The following is a 15,308-nucleotide window of genomic DNA, read 5'->3' on the forward strand; positions in this document are numbered from 1 at the left end:
CATTATGCGTAGTGTATGGCTGGTCAGGAGATTATTGACAAATAAGAAACGTATATATTACTTAGCTGTGCACCATGGTAGCTAAATGCAGGGGGAAATTATTTTGTCATTATGAATGACAATTGTAAACAATAGGCTTGAAAATAATATACATGCATATTCGACTGAAAAACTGTGATACAAAATGAATGATGCGTTGTAGTCTGTGATGGTGACCTTGACAGCAGTCTGTGGTGCTGCGGGAGAGGGGGGCAGGGCTGGACTCCAGGGTTCTAACCCTTCAGGTAGCTGGTGTTTCTCCAGCCCCCGCAGGTGGTCCCCTGCCTCGACGCCTGGCTGAAGCCAGGACACAACGAAGGCTTGGATGTGCTTCCAGGTGTGTTTTGGAGAACGTTTTGATTATGATGGAAAGACAACCTTCCCTACATAGTTTGTGAACAGCTGTGTTTGAATACTCTTCAATACGCCTCTCCCTCCCTCCTGCTCATTCTCTCCTTCTCTCTCCTGTTCTCCCTTCCCTGAGGGAATGTCACAAACCCAACATGACTTCAGTGGTCAAAGCTCTTCCAGACATCCCTTCACTAAACAAATCTTGGGTCGGCAACATCAGGGCGGCCAGAAAGGAAAGAGTTTCAGCGCTGTGCTGTTGGCCTGGCAGGTCTCTGGGGCTGTGTCTAGCGGTTCCCTCCGTATTTGGAGCCCCAGTCCACCCTGCCGTGGACGGGCTGTGGGGCCGGGGCTCTGGCCAGGAGGGACCCAGAGCTTTTCCCCAGGGCCGAGTAGCTGGGGCCTTTTCCCTGGCCCCGGTCTGCCCTGTGCCTCCACCCCTCGTAGTCTGGAGACAGGGGAACACAAGTCACACACACTTCCCGCACATACACCCACATATACACAACACACACACATAAACCCCCCCCGCTGCATCCCGTCTGAACGCTGTTACCTTCAGTACTTTCGCTATGCGACGAGCTGGACGCAGACTTCAACTTGGAAGACTTTTGTTTGCCACTTTTATTGTCAAGTGAAGAAGAAAGGACTAGGAGGATGAAGGATGGAGGGAGACGAGAGATGGGAACATAAGTGAAGGCATTTAAAAAAAGAAAAAGATGGCAAGAGAGTGAATAGAAAAATAAATTATAGAGTGAAAAAGAAATGGAAATGTAGGTCCCTATCCACATTGGATAAAAGTGTCTGCTAGCTAAATACATCCGTTTGAGACATGATGTAGCATTTACTTTTCATCTTGTGGTCGTATCTTTGTGATAAACTCGAGGCAAGGAACAGGGGCGTTCCATGTGTTCATTATAGATCTGTTTGGTTAGGTAGCCAGGACACATTACTTTTTTTTGGCACCGTTCACAGTGATAATTTGTTGTATAATAAATATTCTTGCATCTGAGTTGTGTTTCTCAGCGTTTGTACAACAGCGCATTGTTGGTAGATGCATATAATTAGCCTGGTTTCCCAGTACACCTGTCATGGTGTGACAGGTGAAGTGACAGGTGAGGAGACAGGTGAAGTGACAGGTGAGGAGACAGGTTAAGTGACAGGTGAAGTGACAGGTGAGGAGACAGGTGAGGAGACAGGTTAAGTGACAGGTGAAGTGACAGGTGAGGAGACAGGTGAGGAGACAGGTGAGGAGAAAGGTGAAGTGACAGGTTAAGTGACAGGTGAAGTGACAGGTGAGGAGACAGGTGTCTTACCTGCGTTCAGTCCTCCCAGCGGTGCCAGCTGCAGCCTCTGGCCCACAGACCCCACCTCCTTCTTCTGGAAGGAGGGCATGTAACCCCCGGAGAGGTTGTACTTTGTGCTCACAAAGTTCCCTGAAAACACAAGAAACACCAGGGTACTCCAGGGTACTGGAGGGTACTTCTCCACAAGCCTCTCTGGGCTGTTCGTCCCTGGTTTTAGGGTACTAGTGTGTGTATTAGCCCCCTCACATACACCTCCCCTCCAACCTTATCTCGCACTCACATCTCTACCACACACACACAAACAATCTCTCCTTTCCTCCACACCCGTCTCTGCTTAGATACACTTGATCCATTCTCACGTTAACTCACAGTCTGACAGCTGCAGAGTTAGAATTGAGTGGCTCAATTCAGAGCAAGGCTACAAGGAAACCAAATACGAGCCATTCTAAGGTTCTGTCTGTAATATACCTTTGGCTGGATCGAGTTTCTCCAGGATCCGTTCCTTTTGGACAGATTTCTCCACAGGTTTATCAGAGGCCATATCAGAGGATTTAGAAGCAGTGTCCTCTACGCAGACAGAGGAGGGTACAGGAGGAGACGGAGACAGACAGGAAGACATTACAGAGGACAGACATGGAGACAGGAAGATGATGGAGGGAGGAGAGGAGGACAGCATAAACAGTCTGAGTTGGTGAAAGGTGAACTGGACTGTAGGGCTGCAACAACGAATCAATGAAATCGATTAACATCGATTATTAAAAGCGTTGGCAACGAATTTCATTATAGATTCGTTGTGTCGCACGATTATTACGCCACTCAATAAGTCAAGGAGATGTTTGAGTATTAAAAAAAAAGTTTAGTTGAGCGCGGAGCGGAGGTAGAGGAAAAGCCATCGGAGAGACGTTGTTGAGTAACGTTGTTCTGAAACACATGGCGGAGGCAGAGAAATCAGTACGACCCAAGTCATCCAAGGTGTGGGAGCTTTTCACACTAAATACATCGAAACAGTGTGTTAATTGACCGAGGTGAAGTTAGTTTCATATTCGACATTTGTCTCACAATCGGAAGACGCTACTTTGCAGCATCGCGTTAGGGGCCGGGTGAAAACTACCCATACCATTTTGAAAAATGTTTTTTCAAAAACATTTATAATATTTTTAGGAATATAAAACCTCAAACAGACACCAGAGTATCTAAACAATGTCTGGTATACGTCCACAGTCTTTACTTTTTCAATGAACTTTCAAATAAAATGATAGAAAATTACTCTTTGAAAATAACTTAATTCTGGCAACTCTTAACTTTTTTCAAAATGTTGTCAAAAAATCTTAAATAAACACCAGATTATTCTAATAAAGTCTGGCCTACTTCCACAACCTTTAAATTTTCAATAAAGTTTTAAACAAAACTCAAATAAATTGCTCATCTTGGAAAATAGGATTAAATCCACGCTAATATTAATAACTTTTTTCTAAATTGTGTGCCTGTTTGTGCACATTCTGAAGATTTTTTGCACTGTGAATTTGCACTGTCAGTTTTGTTTTTGAATAAAGGGTTGGAAATTACTACTGGACTGTAAGCGAGACTGAGAAACATGGTGTCTGAGCAGTAACAAAGATGACAAACAAGATCTCATGCCCGACACAGCAGCCAAGAGAGAATCAATGAAGTTGTCAAAATAAAACCAAGGGAGGCTGAGAGCAGGGTAGGAGGGAGGCACTCAAAGACACCAGATCTTAAACCAAAAGTCTTAATCTCATGAATAAGGAATTGACTGAGAGAGAGAGAGAGAGAGAGAGAGAGAGAGAGAGTGGGGAAGGCCCCGTGTTGTGTCTGTCTACATGGCAAATGAATAATGTCATGGAGAGAGTCTCTCTCTCCATGCCCTTAAACTCGCCCTGAACACCAGCCTTGTCCTCAGGAGACTAGGTGTGTAGGGGTCACAGGTCAAGAGAGACTAGGTGTGTAGGGGTCAGGAGAGACTAGGTGTGTAGGGGTCAAGAGAGACTAGGTGTGTAGGGGTCAGGAGAGACTAGGTGTGTAGGGGTCAGGAGAGACTAGGTGTGTAGGGGTCAGGAGAGACTAGGTGTGTAGGGGTCAGGAGAGACTAGGTGTGTAGGGGTCAAGAGAGACTAGGTGTGTAGGGGTCAGGAGAGACTAGGTGTGTAGGGGTCAGGAGAGACTAGGTGTGTAGGGGTCAGGAGAGACTAGGTGTGTAGGGGTCAGGAGAGACTAGGTGTGTAGGGGTCAAGAGAGACTAGGTGTGTAGGGGTCAGGAGAGACTAGGTGTGTAGGGGTCAGGAGAGACTAGGTGGATCTGGAACCTTAGAGTTGTGCTGGGGGAGGATTATGCAAGTAGTATCATAGAGAGACTATGGATGTGGTTAGTAAATACAGACTTGTTCCTCGTTGACTCTGACCACCCAAATAGCCATGCAAATTGCAGAAGTGAACATTACTATGCCCTTCTGATCCATGATTTTCTGCTGTTCCGCCTAAATGCACTATTTGTGTGTCTATTTGGAATAAATCGTCTGCTTAATGAATTACATGTAAGTGTACATCAATCAAAAAAAAAATTATAGAGCACGTTTAAAAACAACCATGTTGACCAAAGTGCTGCACAGGAAGTACAATGATCATTGCAGAAAAATAAAGCATTAACAATATAGATATGAGTAGAGAAATCAAAGAGGAAGTGTACCTGGGTTGAGCCTGGTGACGGCCACAGCTCCAGACAAGGGGACCAGGGGCTTGGTGGATCCATCCCAGAGGTCTCTGAGAGTGGGCCCAGCGCTCTCCTTCACCCCTGCTGCACTCTGGGTCTTTCCTATCAACCCTGCAAAAGAGAGACAGCACAGCAAAAGCTTAATTAAGGAGGCGGTGGTGGTGGGAGGCTGGGTCATATGTGCAATGCTGTGCATTGGCTGAGGGGGTTGCCAGTCGTACCAGGGAGATATCGTGATTGGCTGAGGTAGTGTTGCCTCGCTGAGGACCCTGGGTGCCCACCATCTGATTGGCCGATCTTCACGTTGCTGGGGAGCTTGGTGATGGTGCTGAAGGTGTACAGAGCCTTCTGGTCTTTGGGTCTGGAGGGGTGACAGGAAGTGAGGAAAGAATGTGTGTTCTACTCCTCGTATCTCCATAGCTGTGACTAACAACATCCTTTAGTAAGTTACACCTCCAATCAAACACAATCTCAAATTAGTCTCCTTTCAATTTGTAACTCGGTTCACCGTAAAATACCTTAAACAACATCAAAGGCTGCTCTCCCCCTGCCTTACTGTGGGGGGTGTGGGTCCCTGCTGCTCCTCTCCTCTGCCCCCAGGGTGGGCTTCTTGGAGTGGGACACCGTCTCTGAGGGGTCGGACTCCTCCCAGCTGTCGGAGGTCTTCACCGTCTGACCCCAGCGCCTCCGCCCACTCCTCATCCCTGCCGTGCTGTTCTCACTGTCCCCAGATGCCTGCACATCAACACATGGTCTGATTAATACACACATCTCCAGTCATCTCTTGTGAAACTTTAAACACATCTATTGGGTATGAAGTCAACACTCCAATCCTCTCCAGTCATCTCCAGAGTCACCTCTAGTCATCTCCAGTCATCTCTAGTCATTTCCAGCCATCTCTAGTCATCTCCAGTCATCTCCAGTCATCTCTAGTCATCTCCAGTCATCTCCAGAGTAATCTCTGGTCATCTCCAGTCAAACTTTACATGAAACATATAACCTTTAAGATGATCTCAACAGTAACTATCTAGCATTTGGGGGGAGCAATGCTTGAATAAATAGTTTAATAAATCTTCAACAAATGTTCTCTCCTGAAAGCCTCACCATTTGAGGGTGTGCGGGGGGCCCAGGGGGTCCGTGGCGGCCCCCCTCTGTGTGGAGTTCTGCCTGGGGCAGAGTAATATGCTGCAGGGGTCTGGTCCTGGGCTGGGAGCCTGACCCGGAGGACGACTGGGGTTCAGCTTTGGGCTCGGCCACGCCGGGCTGTGATGACCGCAGTGAAATCTTCCGAACATCCTGGCTCTGGGGGCGTGGCCCCAAAACCTGGCCCACCTGGAAGTAGGGGTACCTTAGTGCCTAGGGGGAGGTAGGGAGAGTGGAAGAAGGGGGGGGGTAGTTTAGCTCTTTATGAATATACCATCCCAAAGACTTTACAAATCATCCTCATGGGTATATAACCTGGAAAAGAGGTTATGTCACTAACTGGACCTGAGGGTGTGTAATGTCGGAGCGGGAAAACTGGAGGACGGCCCCTAGTGTATTAAGACTGCCTTTAAATATGTCATGTCTGTCCTTATGTGAACCAGGTTGATCTGGGAAGGATCCTTGAGAGGAGGATTGAAGATAGGAAAAACATAGTATCCATCTAAATGTAAAGTTATGGAACAAGTGTTTATACCCTGAACTTTGCCCCAGGCTTTGGAGGCCTTTGATAACTGATAGGCAAGTAATAAGAGACTCATGGGCTCTATCCCATAACCAAATTAGGACATTAGAACACTCCACCCTTGAATTAAATGTCAGACCGGCCCACTTGGCATATAAAATATTGACAAGGAGCAGAGAGGGAAATTGACAGGTAACAACTGGTTATCTTGCAACATTTATGTTTAGAAAGGGGCAGACTTTTTATGAGTATAAAGCAAGCCACTTGTTTGTGCAACAGTTAGACTTTTCATGCGTGAAATACCCAGTGTGTGTGTATCCAGTATTGAGATAAATAAAGCTACTTGTATTTGATTCAACTACGACTGAGCGTCCTTTTCGATAATCTAAGAAATCAGATCCGACAATAACTACCTGGACCTGAGGCTGTATAACTAAATGGACCCCAGGGGCATATAACTATACCTGCACTGCGGTGGGCCTCTTCTTGGGGTCCCACTGCAGGAGGTCTCTCATGAGAGCGATGGCCTCGGGGCTGGCGTTGGGGATCAGGGTCTTTAGGTGGGTAGGGACACACTGGGGGAAGCGGAAGTTCATAGCAGAGGCCAGTTGGTAGCCCTCTGGCCAGTCAGACTGATGGAGGAAGATCAGCATGAACATAGGTCAGGTTAGATTGGGTTCACTCACGTTCTGTACCTCGCTCTGGGTAACAGCTTCTACTGACTGAGTAAAATGTAAAAATGTAGAATCAGATTTGCTTAGATCAGGTTTAATCTGAGAACATGATGATCAAAAATAAAGATTCCATTAAAGTCCCACACGCCTGGGGCACCAGCCAGCAGGAGACTCTCACCCTCTTCACGGTCCCCAGCACCTGGCACACCTTGAAGATCTCGTCCACCTCGCTGTTGCCAGGGAACAGGGGCCTGAGTGTGTAGAGCTCAGCCATGATGCAGCCCACCGCCCACATGTCAATAGGAGAGCTGTAGGTGGACGATCTGAGCAGCACCTCTGGTGCGCGGTACCTGCACACACACACATGCCATACAGCACAGATAGACACACACACACAACTGGTTTACATACAAGAACCTCACTCAGGGGTTTACAACATTTCCAACTAGCTAGAACAGCTAACACAGATAAACAAACATCTTCAAAACAACAGAATAGCATAGAAATAACAATTAGTATTGATTCCCACACACACACACTCTAGTGTGCTGTGGCACAGAGGCAGCAGCAGTGAACCTACCACCTGGTAGACACGTAGTCTGTGTACGGAGGACGAGAGCGGATCTCTCTAGCCAATCCAAAGTCAGCAATCTTCACCAGCTCTGGACCCATGCAGAGCAGGTTCTCTGGCTTCATGTCCCTGTGGAAAAACCCTAAAGGCACCAACACACATAACACACACGTAAGCACAGATGCATGTGGCCTGGTATACAGACACACACGCACATGTGGGGAGGGTATAGCTCAATGGTTAGAAGGGTTGCAGGTTCAAATACCCCTCCTGTGCTTTATGTCACTTTGAATAACAGCATCTGCTAATTTAATGCTAACACAGACACATAAATACAGATGCCCATGGCACATGCCCCTAACCCTAACCAGCCACTGTTACAGAGAAGACCAGACAGCCATGCAGGACAGCAGCTTACCGTGCTTGTGTACGAAGGCCAAGCCTGACAGCACCTGGAACAGCATGTTCCTAATCTCACCCTCACTGAACATCTTATTCTCCCTGCCAGAGGAGGCGTACAGGGAGGGAGGAAGGAAGGAAGGAAGGAAGGAAGGAAGGAAGGAAGGAAGGAAGTAAAGAAACCAATAAAGAAACGTACAAAAGGCATGCATCCCATTGGTTGTGTGGAGACCAATGATCTGCATCAGATTCCACACAACCTCTACACTTCCACACATCTGTTGGCAGAACGGCGTGCGTGCGGCGGGAGACGACACAGGGACAGAGAGACATGCGAAGGACACAGCAGGTCTGTGTGGAGGCACCTACCATGCTTGTGTATAAATGAGAGGCCTTGTAATATCTGAAAACTCATGTTCCTGATCACTGACTCAGGGAATAACCTGTTCCTGAAAGATGAAGAATTAATAGTGTTGTCACACCTACTGTTCAGACTGTTTGGGAGCACAGTAATTTCCCTCTCAGAGATAAATCACTTTGTTAGGAAGACGTGCACATGGGGACAAAGCATGTGCACTATATATACACGTTGCTCTGGGTAGAATCATCTGCAAGGTGAATTTGCCATGTTACTGTACACAAATCCAGCTAGAGGTTTTCCAGGTGATATGATAGCAGAGTGAACCCAGAAGCCAGCAGGCTGATAGCTCACCTGTCCTTCATCAGCTGGTACAGGTTCTCCTTCATGTACTCAAACACAAAGTACAAGTGGTCATTCTCCCGGATCACCTCCTTCAGCTTCACCACGTTGGCATGGTTCAGCTTCTTCAGCGACTGAGGAGGACAATCACACATCTTGTGTTTAGTGCGCCTATCCTGCTACAGACTCAGAAAAGACTGTTAACTTGTTGATATATTGTGTAACACTATATATCGTCCCCTACCTTAACTTCTCTCAGGTTCATGCATTCTTCCCAGGAGTAGAACTTCCTCTTCATCCTGCGGAGTAAAATTTTTTTTTTTTATGTTGCTTTGGATAAAAGCTTCTATTGAATAGATAAAATGTAAAAATATAACTAAAATAAGTGTTTATATTTATATGTATATTATTGGGTGTCCTTGCAAGGGCCCAACCCTTGTTCTCTCACATATATATAATTTTTATTCTTATTTATTTTCCCAACCCTAAGGATCCCTCAATATTTGTTCATCTTGGTCACAATTACGTTGCTTGTATTGGGATTTACATTCCGTTGCACGGTTTAGGAGCATACAAAATGTTTGTGGCAAAAAGTGCTTTGAATGCTAGCTAGTTTGCTAGCCACTTCTGTGCTAGCCTAACGTCACAACGACAGCACACGTTAGCAACGACGCATAGATACAACGTGCTAGTAAGACAGAGCGATATCAGCGAGCCCTCTCGTACCGTAGCTAAAAGTCTCGGAAGGTTGAGGCTATTTTACGCTAGGTACCTACGAACATGTCTTAAATCTGCTAGACAAGTGGGTTCCCCTTAGTTCTCTTGGTTAGCAGTCTCACGAGCCCTACTTACCCGGCGTCATGAAGCCGAGCAGCTAAATACTTATTTAGCACGAGCACTGTTAGCTACTGTAGTGTATCCCTGTTTGCGCTGTTGATCAGCAAGTATCATGCTCTGGTGTAGGCGGACTGATCGACAAGCACATCATACATTTAAGCAATTTAAGACTTGTATGTACAGTACGTAATGTCACATTAAATAATGTATTTGAACTCAAGCTTGTGTGGTGTGTCGTTGTACAGAATCGTTGCACGTTTTAGGGTTATATTAGTAAGTAAAAGAATACAAGTCTGGTGTTATAGCAGGAAACGTGGTTGAAATGCAAAACTAGTAGGCTGTGGTAGCTCTACTTAGACTACCTATTTTCCCACCCTTAAAACTCAGTTGTTTTTGCACTACCAACCAATGAAACAATCGTTTCATTCTACACTTCACTCTTAGTATTTAGAGTTGTAAATGAGCAGCAACAAATGTGTGCTTTAAAATCTATGCAATCTTCATAAATAATAAGTATGCATTTTTATATAAAATATACAGAAATATCAGTTGTAAAAATTTCCGTTAAAAAACTGCCCCATCTGCAACCAACGCAAGCACACCCCACAACCCTCTCTAGTTGGGTGTGCTTTGCCTTCGGCAAGGGCACAACCTTTGTTCTCTATCATATATATTTCTTATTGTTTCTTTTCGCCCCCCCAAGGATCAGTCAATATTTGGACTACATAGACAACCTATGTGTCAAAGGTTTCGTCTTGGTAACGATTGAGTTGCTTGTATTTTTATTTGCGTTCCGTTGCACGGTTTAAGTAGAAATTGGGTTTTTGTGCCAAAAAGTGCCTTCTGTCCTCGTCCAAGTAAACAGAAATGATTCGTTCATTTCCCAACTCGGTCTTCGGGTACCTGCATAGGCTCTGTAGTGGTAGCTAGAGGAAACGCTAGAAGGAACGATTCGTTCATTTCCCGACTCGGTCTTTCTACGAGTCTTTGGATAATTTTTCACGTGACCTGCATAGGCTCTGTAGTGGTAGCTAGAGGAAACGAACGATTCGTTCATTTCCCGACTCGGTCTTTCTACGAGTCTTTGGATCATTTAAGTCTTTGGATCATTTTTCACGTGACCTGCATAGGCTCTGTACTGGTAGCTAGAGGAAACGAACGATTCGTTCATTTCTCGACTCGGTCTTTGTACGAGTCTTTGGATCATTTTTCACGTGACCTGCATAGGCTCTGTACTGGAGGAAACAAATGATTCGTTCATTTCCCGACTCGGTCTTTCTACGAGTCTTTGGATCCTTTTTTCACGTGACCCGCATTGTATTTTTTAGTAGAGGAAACAGTTTCCTCATTCCCTTTCGCGTGGCCGCTGTTTTAGTAAGACGTGAATGATATTCGCTCCATTTATCATACTGACTGGTTTTGTTATTTTCACTTTACATTTACACTTACAGTTTAGTGCAGTGTAATTGTTTGCTGTGATAATTAAATGCTAGTGTGATAATAAATGACCAAATCATACAAACTGTCATGATAAATTATTTTAATGCAGGAATTTCTTTTAAAATAGTATCTGCTTGTGCACATGTCATCCACTAACCTACATGAGAATATGATATGCGTTTGCAGCGAACGGATACCGTTGACAATTGCATCAGCTGTCGATCTCTGATGAGTATTTTCTTAATTTCGTACCAGGGTCAATTCTACATCAAAAATCAGAAGGAGGGCAGTGTTTTAAAGATATGGCGATTGCGAAGACAGCCAGCGGGTCAGCATATTTTTGTGATTTGTGTAAAACTTGGAATTTGAGTGACACCGCGGCTTGTTTTGACGTTAGCCTCAGTCAGACTCGGCTCGCCCACTGGCAGTGTGTAGTACTGTCTTCAATGCCACAGCTAAACTTCATGTCAAAAGAAACGTTCTCATTTCCGGCGCTTTCAAACAATCAGTGAAATGTGGAGTAACAGCAGCTAGCTTGCCTCTAGCAAACTTATTTTGAATTAGCCATTTCCCCCTACATTAATGTCAAACTTATTATTTACGTTTTGGGGGCATATTTTCAGTAGCAGATGGTACTGTTTGAATTGCGATTCCATCTGAAATATACTGACAGTGACAACGTTGTTACAGTAGCTTGTTTCAAAGGGGGTTCGCAGCTGTTTCAAAGGGTGTTCTTAATTAAATATGCAATGGGCTAAATGCTTGAAAATATCACTAGAAGGGAAAAACTTAGAGGACAGACCCACCTGCAACCGACGCAAGCAAGCACACCCTACAATTTCCCCAGAAATTGTACCCTCTCTAGTTTAAATAGCAATGCATCTCTTCTGGGTTGTCAATTCTGGAAACATAACACCAAACAAGGCTGAACATTGTGGTGTTCATTACAAGGCAGGTAACGTTGCTAGGGGCCGTAGCACACACGCTCACACACACACTTTCACTGCTTTCTTCTGCATGGAGAAAGTATCAGCTTGCAGAATACCCAGAGCTGTTCTCCTCAGCATTGTCTCCAAGCGCTCTCATGCATTTCTGAACACACCTACTGTCACTACTGTAAGGCTGGGTGTCACCCCTCCACACGCCTTCCATCACAGACACACTCCCTCAGGAATGCCATCACAGACACACTCCCTCAGGAATGCCATCACAGACACACTCCCTCAGGAATGCCATCATAGACACACTCCCTCAGGAATCAATGAAGGCATACAGCGGTCCTCTAAATCAGTACATTAGAGTATCCTCTACTAAATAGCCTCGTACCTCTTGATAGCCACCAGCTCTCCAGACTCTCTCTCTCTCCCTCGTACCTCTTGATAGCCATCAGCTCTCCAGACTCTCTCTCTCTCCCTCGTACCTCTTGATAGCCACCAGCTCTACAGACTCTCTCTCTCCCTCGTACCTCTTGATAGCCACCAGCTCTACAGACTCTCTCTCTCCCTCGTACCTCTTGATAGCCACCAGCTCTCCAGACTCTCTCTCTCCCTCGTACCTCTTGATAGCCACCAGCTCTACAGACTCTCTCTCTCCCTCGTACCTCTTGATAGCCACCAGCTCTCCAGACTCTCTCTCTCCCTCGTACCTCTTGATAGCCACCAGCTCTCCAGACTCTCTCTCTCCCTCGTACCTCTTGATAGCCACCAGCTCTACAGACTCTCTCTCTCCCTCGTACCTCTTGATAGCCACCAGCTCTCCAGACTCTCTCTCTCCCTCGTACCTCTTGATAGCCACCAGCTCTCCAGACTCTCTCTCTCCCTCGTACCTCTTGATAGCCACCAGCTCTACAGACTCTCTCTCTCCCTCGTACCTCTTGATAGCCACCAGCTCTCCAGACTCTCTCTCTCCCTCGTACCTCTTGATAGCCACCAGCTCTCCAGACTCTCTCTCTCCCTCGTACCTCTTGATAGCCACCAGCTCTCCAGACTCTCTCTCTCCCTCGTACCTCTTGATAGCCACCAGCTCTCCAGACTCTCTCTCTCCCTCGTACCTCTTGATAGCCACCAGCTCTCCAGACTCGTTGCTCTTCCCCAGCAGGACGCTGCCGTAGGTTCCGTCTCCCAGCTGCCTCAGGGTGGTGTAACGATTCATCCTCTCACCTCCGCCTCAACCTGGCCAGGCCGCCGTCCATATGAGTTACAGTCTCTTTATCTGTCTCTCTCCTTTCTATCGGTCTCTCTCTATCTGTCTCTCTCTACCTCTATTTTTCTTTCTTTTTCTGTTGCTATTTATGTCTATCTCTGTCTCTCTCGGTTTTGCTCTCCTCTCTCTAAGTACTGGGTCTCTCTGGTGTCTCTCTGGTGTCTCCTGGTCTCTCTCTGGTGTCTCCAGGTGTCTCCTGGTGTCTCCAGGTGTCTCCTGGTGTCTCTCTGGTGTCTCCTGGTGTCTCTCTGGTGTCTCCTGGTGTCTCTCTCTGGTGTCTCCTGGTGTCTCCTGGTTTCTCCTGGTGTCTCCTGGTTTCTCCTGCCTGCAGGTCAGCTCTGGAAGGAAGAAGACATCATCTGAAGAGCAACACGACACAAGACATCTGACGGAGGCGTTGTGCACCCCTCCCCTGCAACACCTAGATTAGCCTCCTCTCCTCCACCAAGTAGAGACGTGAGGAGGAGGATTAGGTGTCTCAAAGCCACCAACATGGCCGCCAGGGGAGACGACACACATGCAATCTATACACACAGTTTCTACACACACACACAGCCTCCAGAGATTAGCCCCAGTGATGCAAATAGGACATTACATCCTTTCCCAGCAGCGTCCCAGGTGCCCAGACGAGCAATTGGATTTCAGGCAGAGGCCACGCCCCCTGGGACACTGACTCAGAGAGCTGAGTGGAAAGATGTGGAGTCATCCACACACACTGCTTTACTGCTCTCCTTCAAACAACTTACTGATTATTCATTTAACAGATGCTTCATTGACATACAAATATCACATGTAGGAAGTACAGCAAAACATCAGGTACCAAAAGTGTGTACTGGATTATTCTATTACACTGTATTATTACATAAATAAAAACTTTTATTACACTTCTACACTTACACATATGGATGTCATAGCTCAACACTGGTTGTTTATAAATCAAACCCAGGCTGATATAACATCCCTGGTGTGCTGGCTTCCCAAACAGAGAGATGCTGTCTACACAGGGGTGAGATGGGAACAGATTGCAGACCTGCACTTATCTTTCACGTATCGTAATCCCTTAGAGAGGGACTTAGTAGGAATTAGAAACATGCATCAAGGGCAGATGACAGCAAGAAGCTAGGCTATTTAAGGTCCACAGTGAAACTGGGAACAGGGAGTTGTTCTTGCTGGGGTGGCTTGTAACATTTGAACAATTGTGCTATGGAAATATTAAGTAATGTTATTCTGTTTTCTTAATGTTTTCCTATCAGCCTGACCCACCCCCCCCCCCCCCCCCCCCCCCAAACACACACACACAAACACGTGTACACAAACACGTACACACACACCACTAACACTGACAGTTGAGCCATGCACTTGTGACAGCTTCAGGAAATGCTGTATTTCTTAGCAACGGGCTATTTATGTAAAGGGATATAAATGAAATCTTTCTCGTTCGTTTTCGAGAAGGTTCATTTATCATCTATGAGTAAAGAAAGAAAATGTAAACGTCAAATAAACAAATACACATTCTCGGTTAAATAACAATATTTCTCTAAAGTAAACTGCACGCTCCAACGCTGACGCGTTTGCCTTTTTGAGAGGTTTGACTTCGGACCAAAACCGTTTTAGAAGCAGCATACTATCAGACTTTCTAATATTATCTTGTCCGTAAACTCACCATTCCGGGTGTTGTTCCTCCCTTTGACAGTTTTCTGGGCGCTAACAGATAGTCTGCCCCCTGAAGACAGACAGAATTCAAGAAGCGTCCTAACAGTTAAGATAAGGTGTGTGAATCATCTCCTTGGAAACGTACACAAAGAACGACGCGTGAGCTGCCAGCTGACCATGTTGAGCGCAAGGCTTTGTGGGACTTGGTGTCCAACAACCAGAGGAGGAAGTTTCCTTGAACAAAAGATCGTTATTCTAAGTATGCTAAAGTATGCTATAGTTTACGCTTGTACATTTTCATGTCACGTGCTCATTGACCGGCAAAGTGGTGTAGCCACATCTCAGTCACCAGGTGCGCGGCAAAAATGTCAGCATCTCAATTATAATGCAACAATAACGCCTACAGTATTACAGTGCAGCAAAAACAGTGCAAAGACAAACAATTTCGTGGGTGCAGTCTCTCACCGGACAGTGGTAAAACAGGATCTTAACTAGACTATAACATGCAGGGAGCCTGATAAGAAGTAGGCTAATAATAACTGGTAGGCCTATCCGTATCACCAGTCTAAAACAAAACTTTTTTTGTCACAGTAATGTCTGTAATAGCGGGGTGCTGCCGGTAGAGAGCGCTGCTTACCTACGCTTGTCAAACAGCATAGACCACCCAACCCATCTGTTCACTTAATTCGCGTTTATCACACATGTTTAACAACACCAGAGTAAGCACACATTGTAAAGAGAGGT

At 45.9% G+C, this 15,308-nt stretch overlaps 1 protein-coding gene across 1 annotated transcript; it reads right to left on the reverse strand.

Moving 5' to 3' along the window:
• Positions 1-39: 39 nt before the first annotated feature.
• Positions 40-12,860, reverse strand: mak (male germ cell-associated kinase). Its single transcript, XM_067251485.1, has 15 exons — positions 12,760-12,860; positions 8,677-8,731; positions 8,445-8,566; positions 7,752-7,834; positions 7,343-7,475; positions 6,941-7,112; positions 6,553-6,720; positions 5,527-5,778; positions 4,979-5,157; positions 4,644-4,783; positions 4,399-4,533; positions 2,163-2,261; positions 1,704-1,823; positions 944-1,036; positions 40-835 (listed from the first exon to the last, which is right to left on the reverse strand). Exons 1-15 carry the CDS (start codon positions 12,858-12,860, stop codon positions 675-677), a joined length of 2,013 nt encoding a protein of 670 aa, XP_067107586.1. The 3' UTR covers positions 40-674.
• Between the last annotated feature and the right edge of the window lie 2,448 nt (positions 12,861-15,308).

Source organism: Osmerus mordax, chromosome 15 (assembly GCF_038355195.1).
Source record: "Osmerus mordax isolate fOsmMor3 chromosome 15, fOsmMor3.pri, whole genome shotgun sequence".
NCBI lineage: Eukaryota > Metazoa > Chordata > Actinopteri > Osmeriformes > Osmeridae > Osmerus > Osmerus mordax.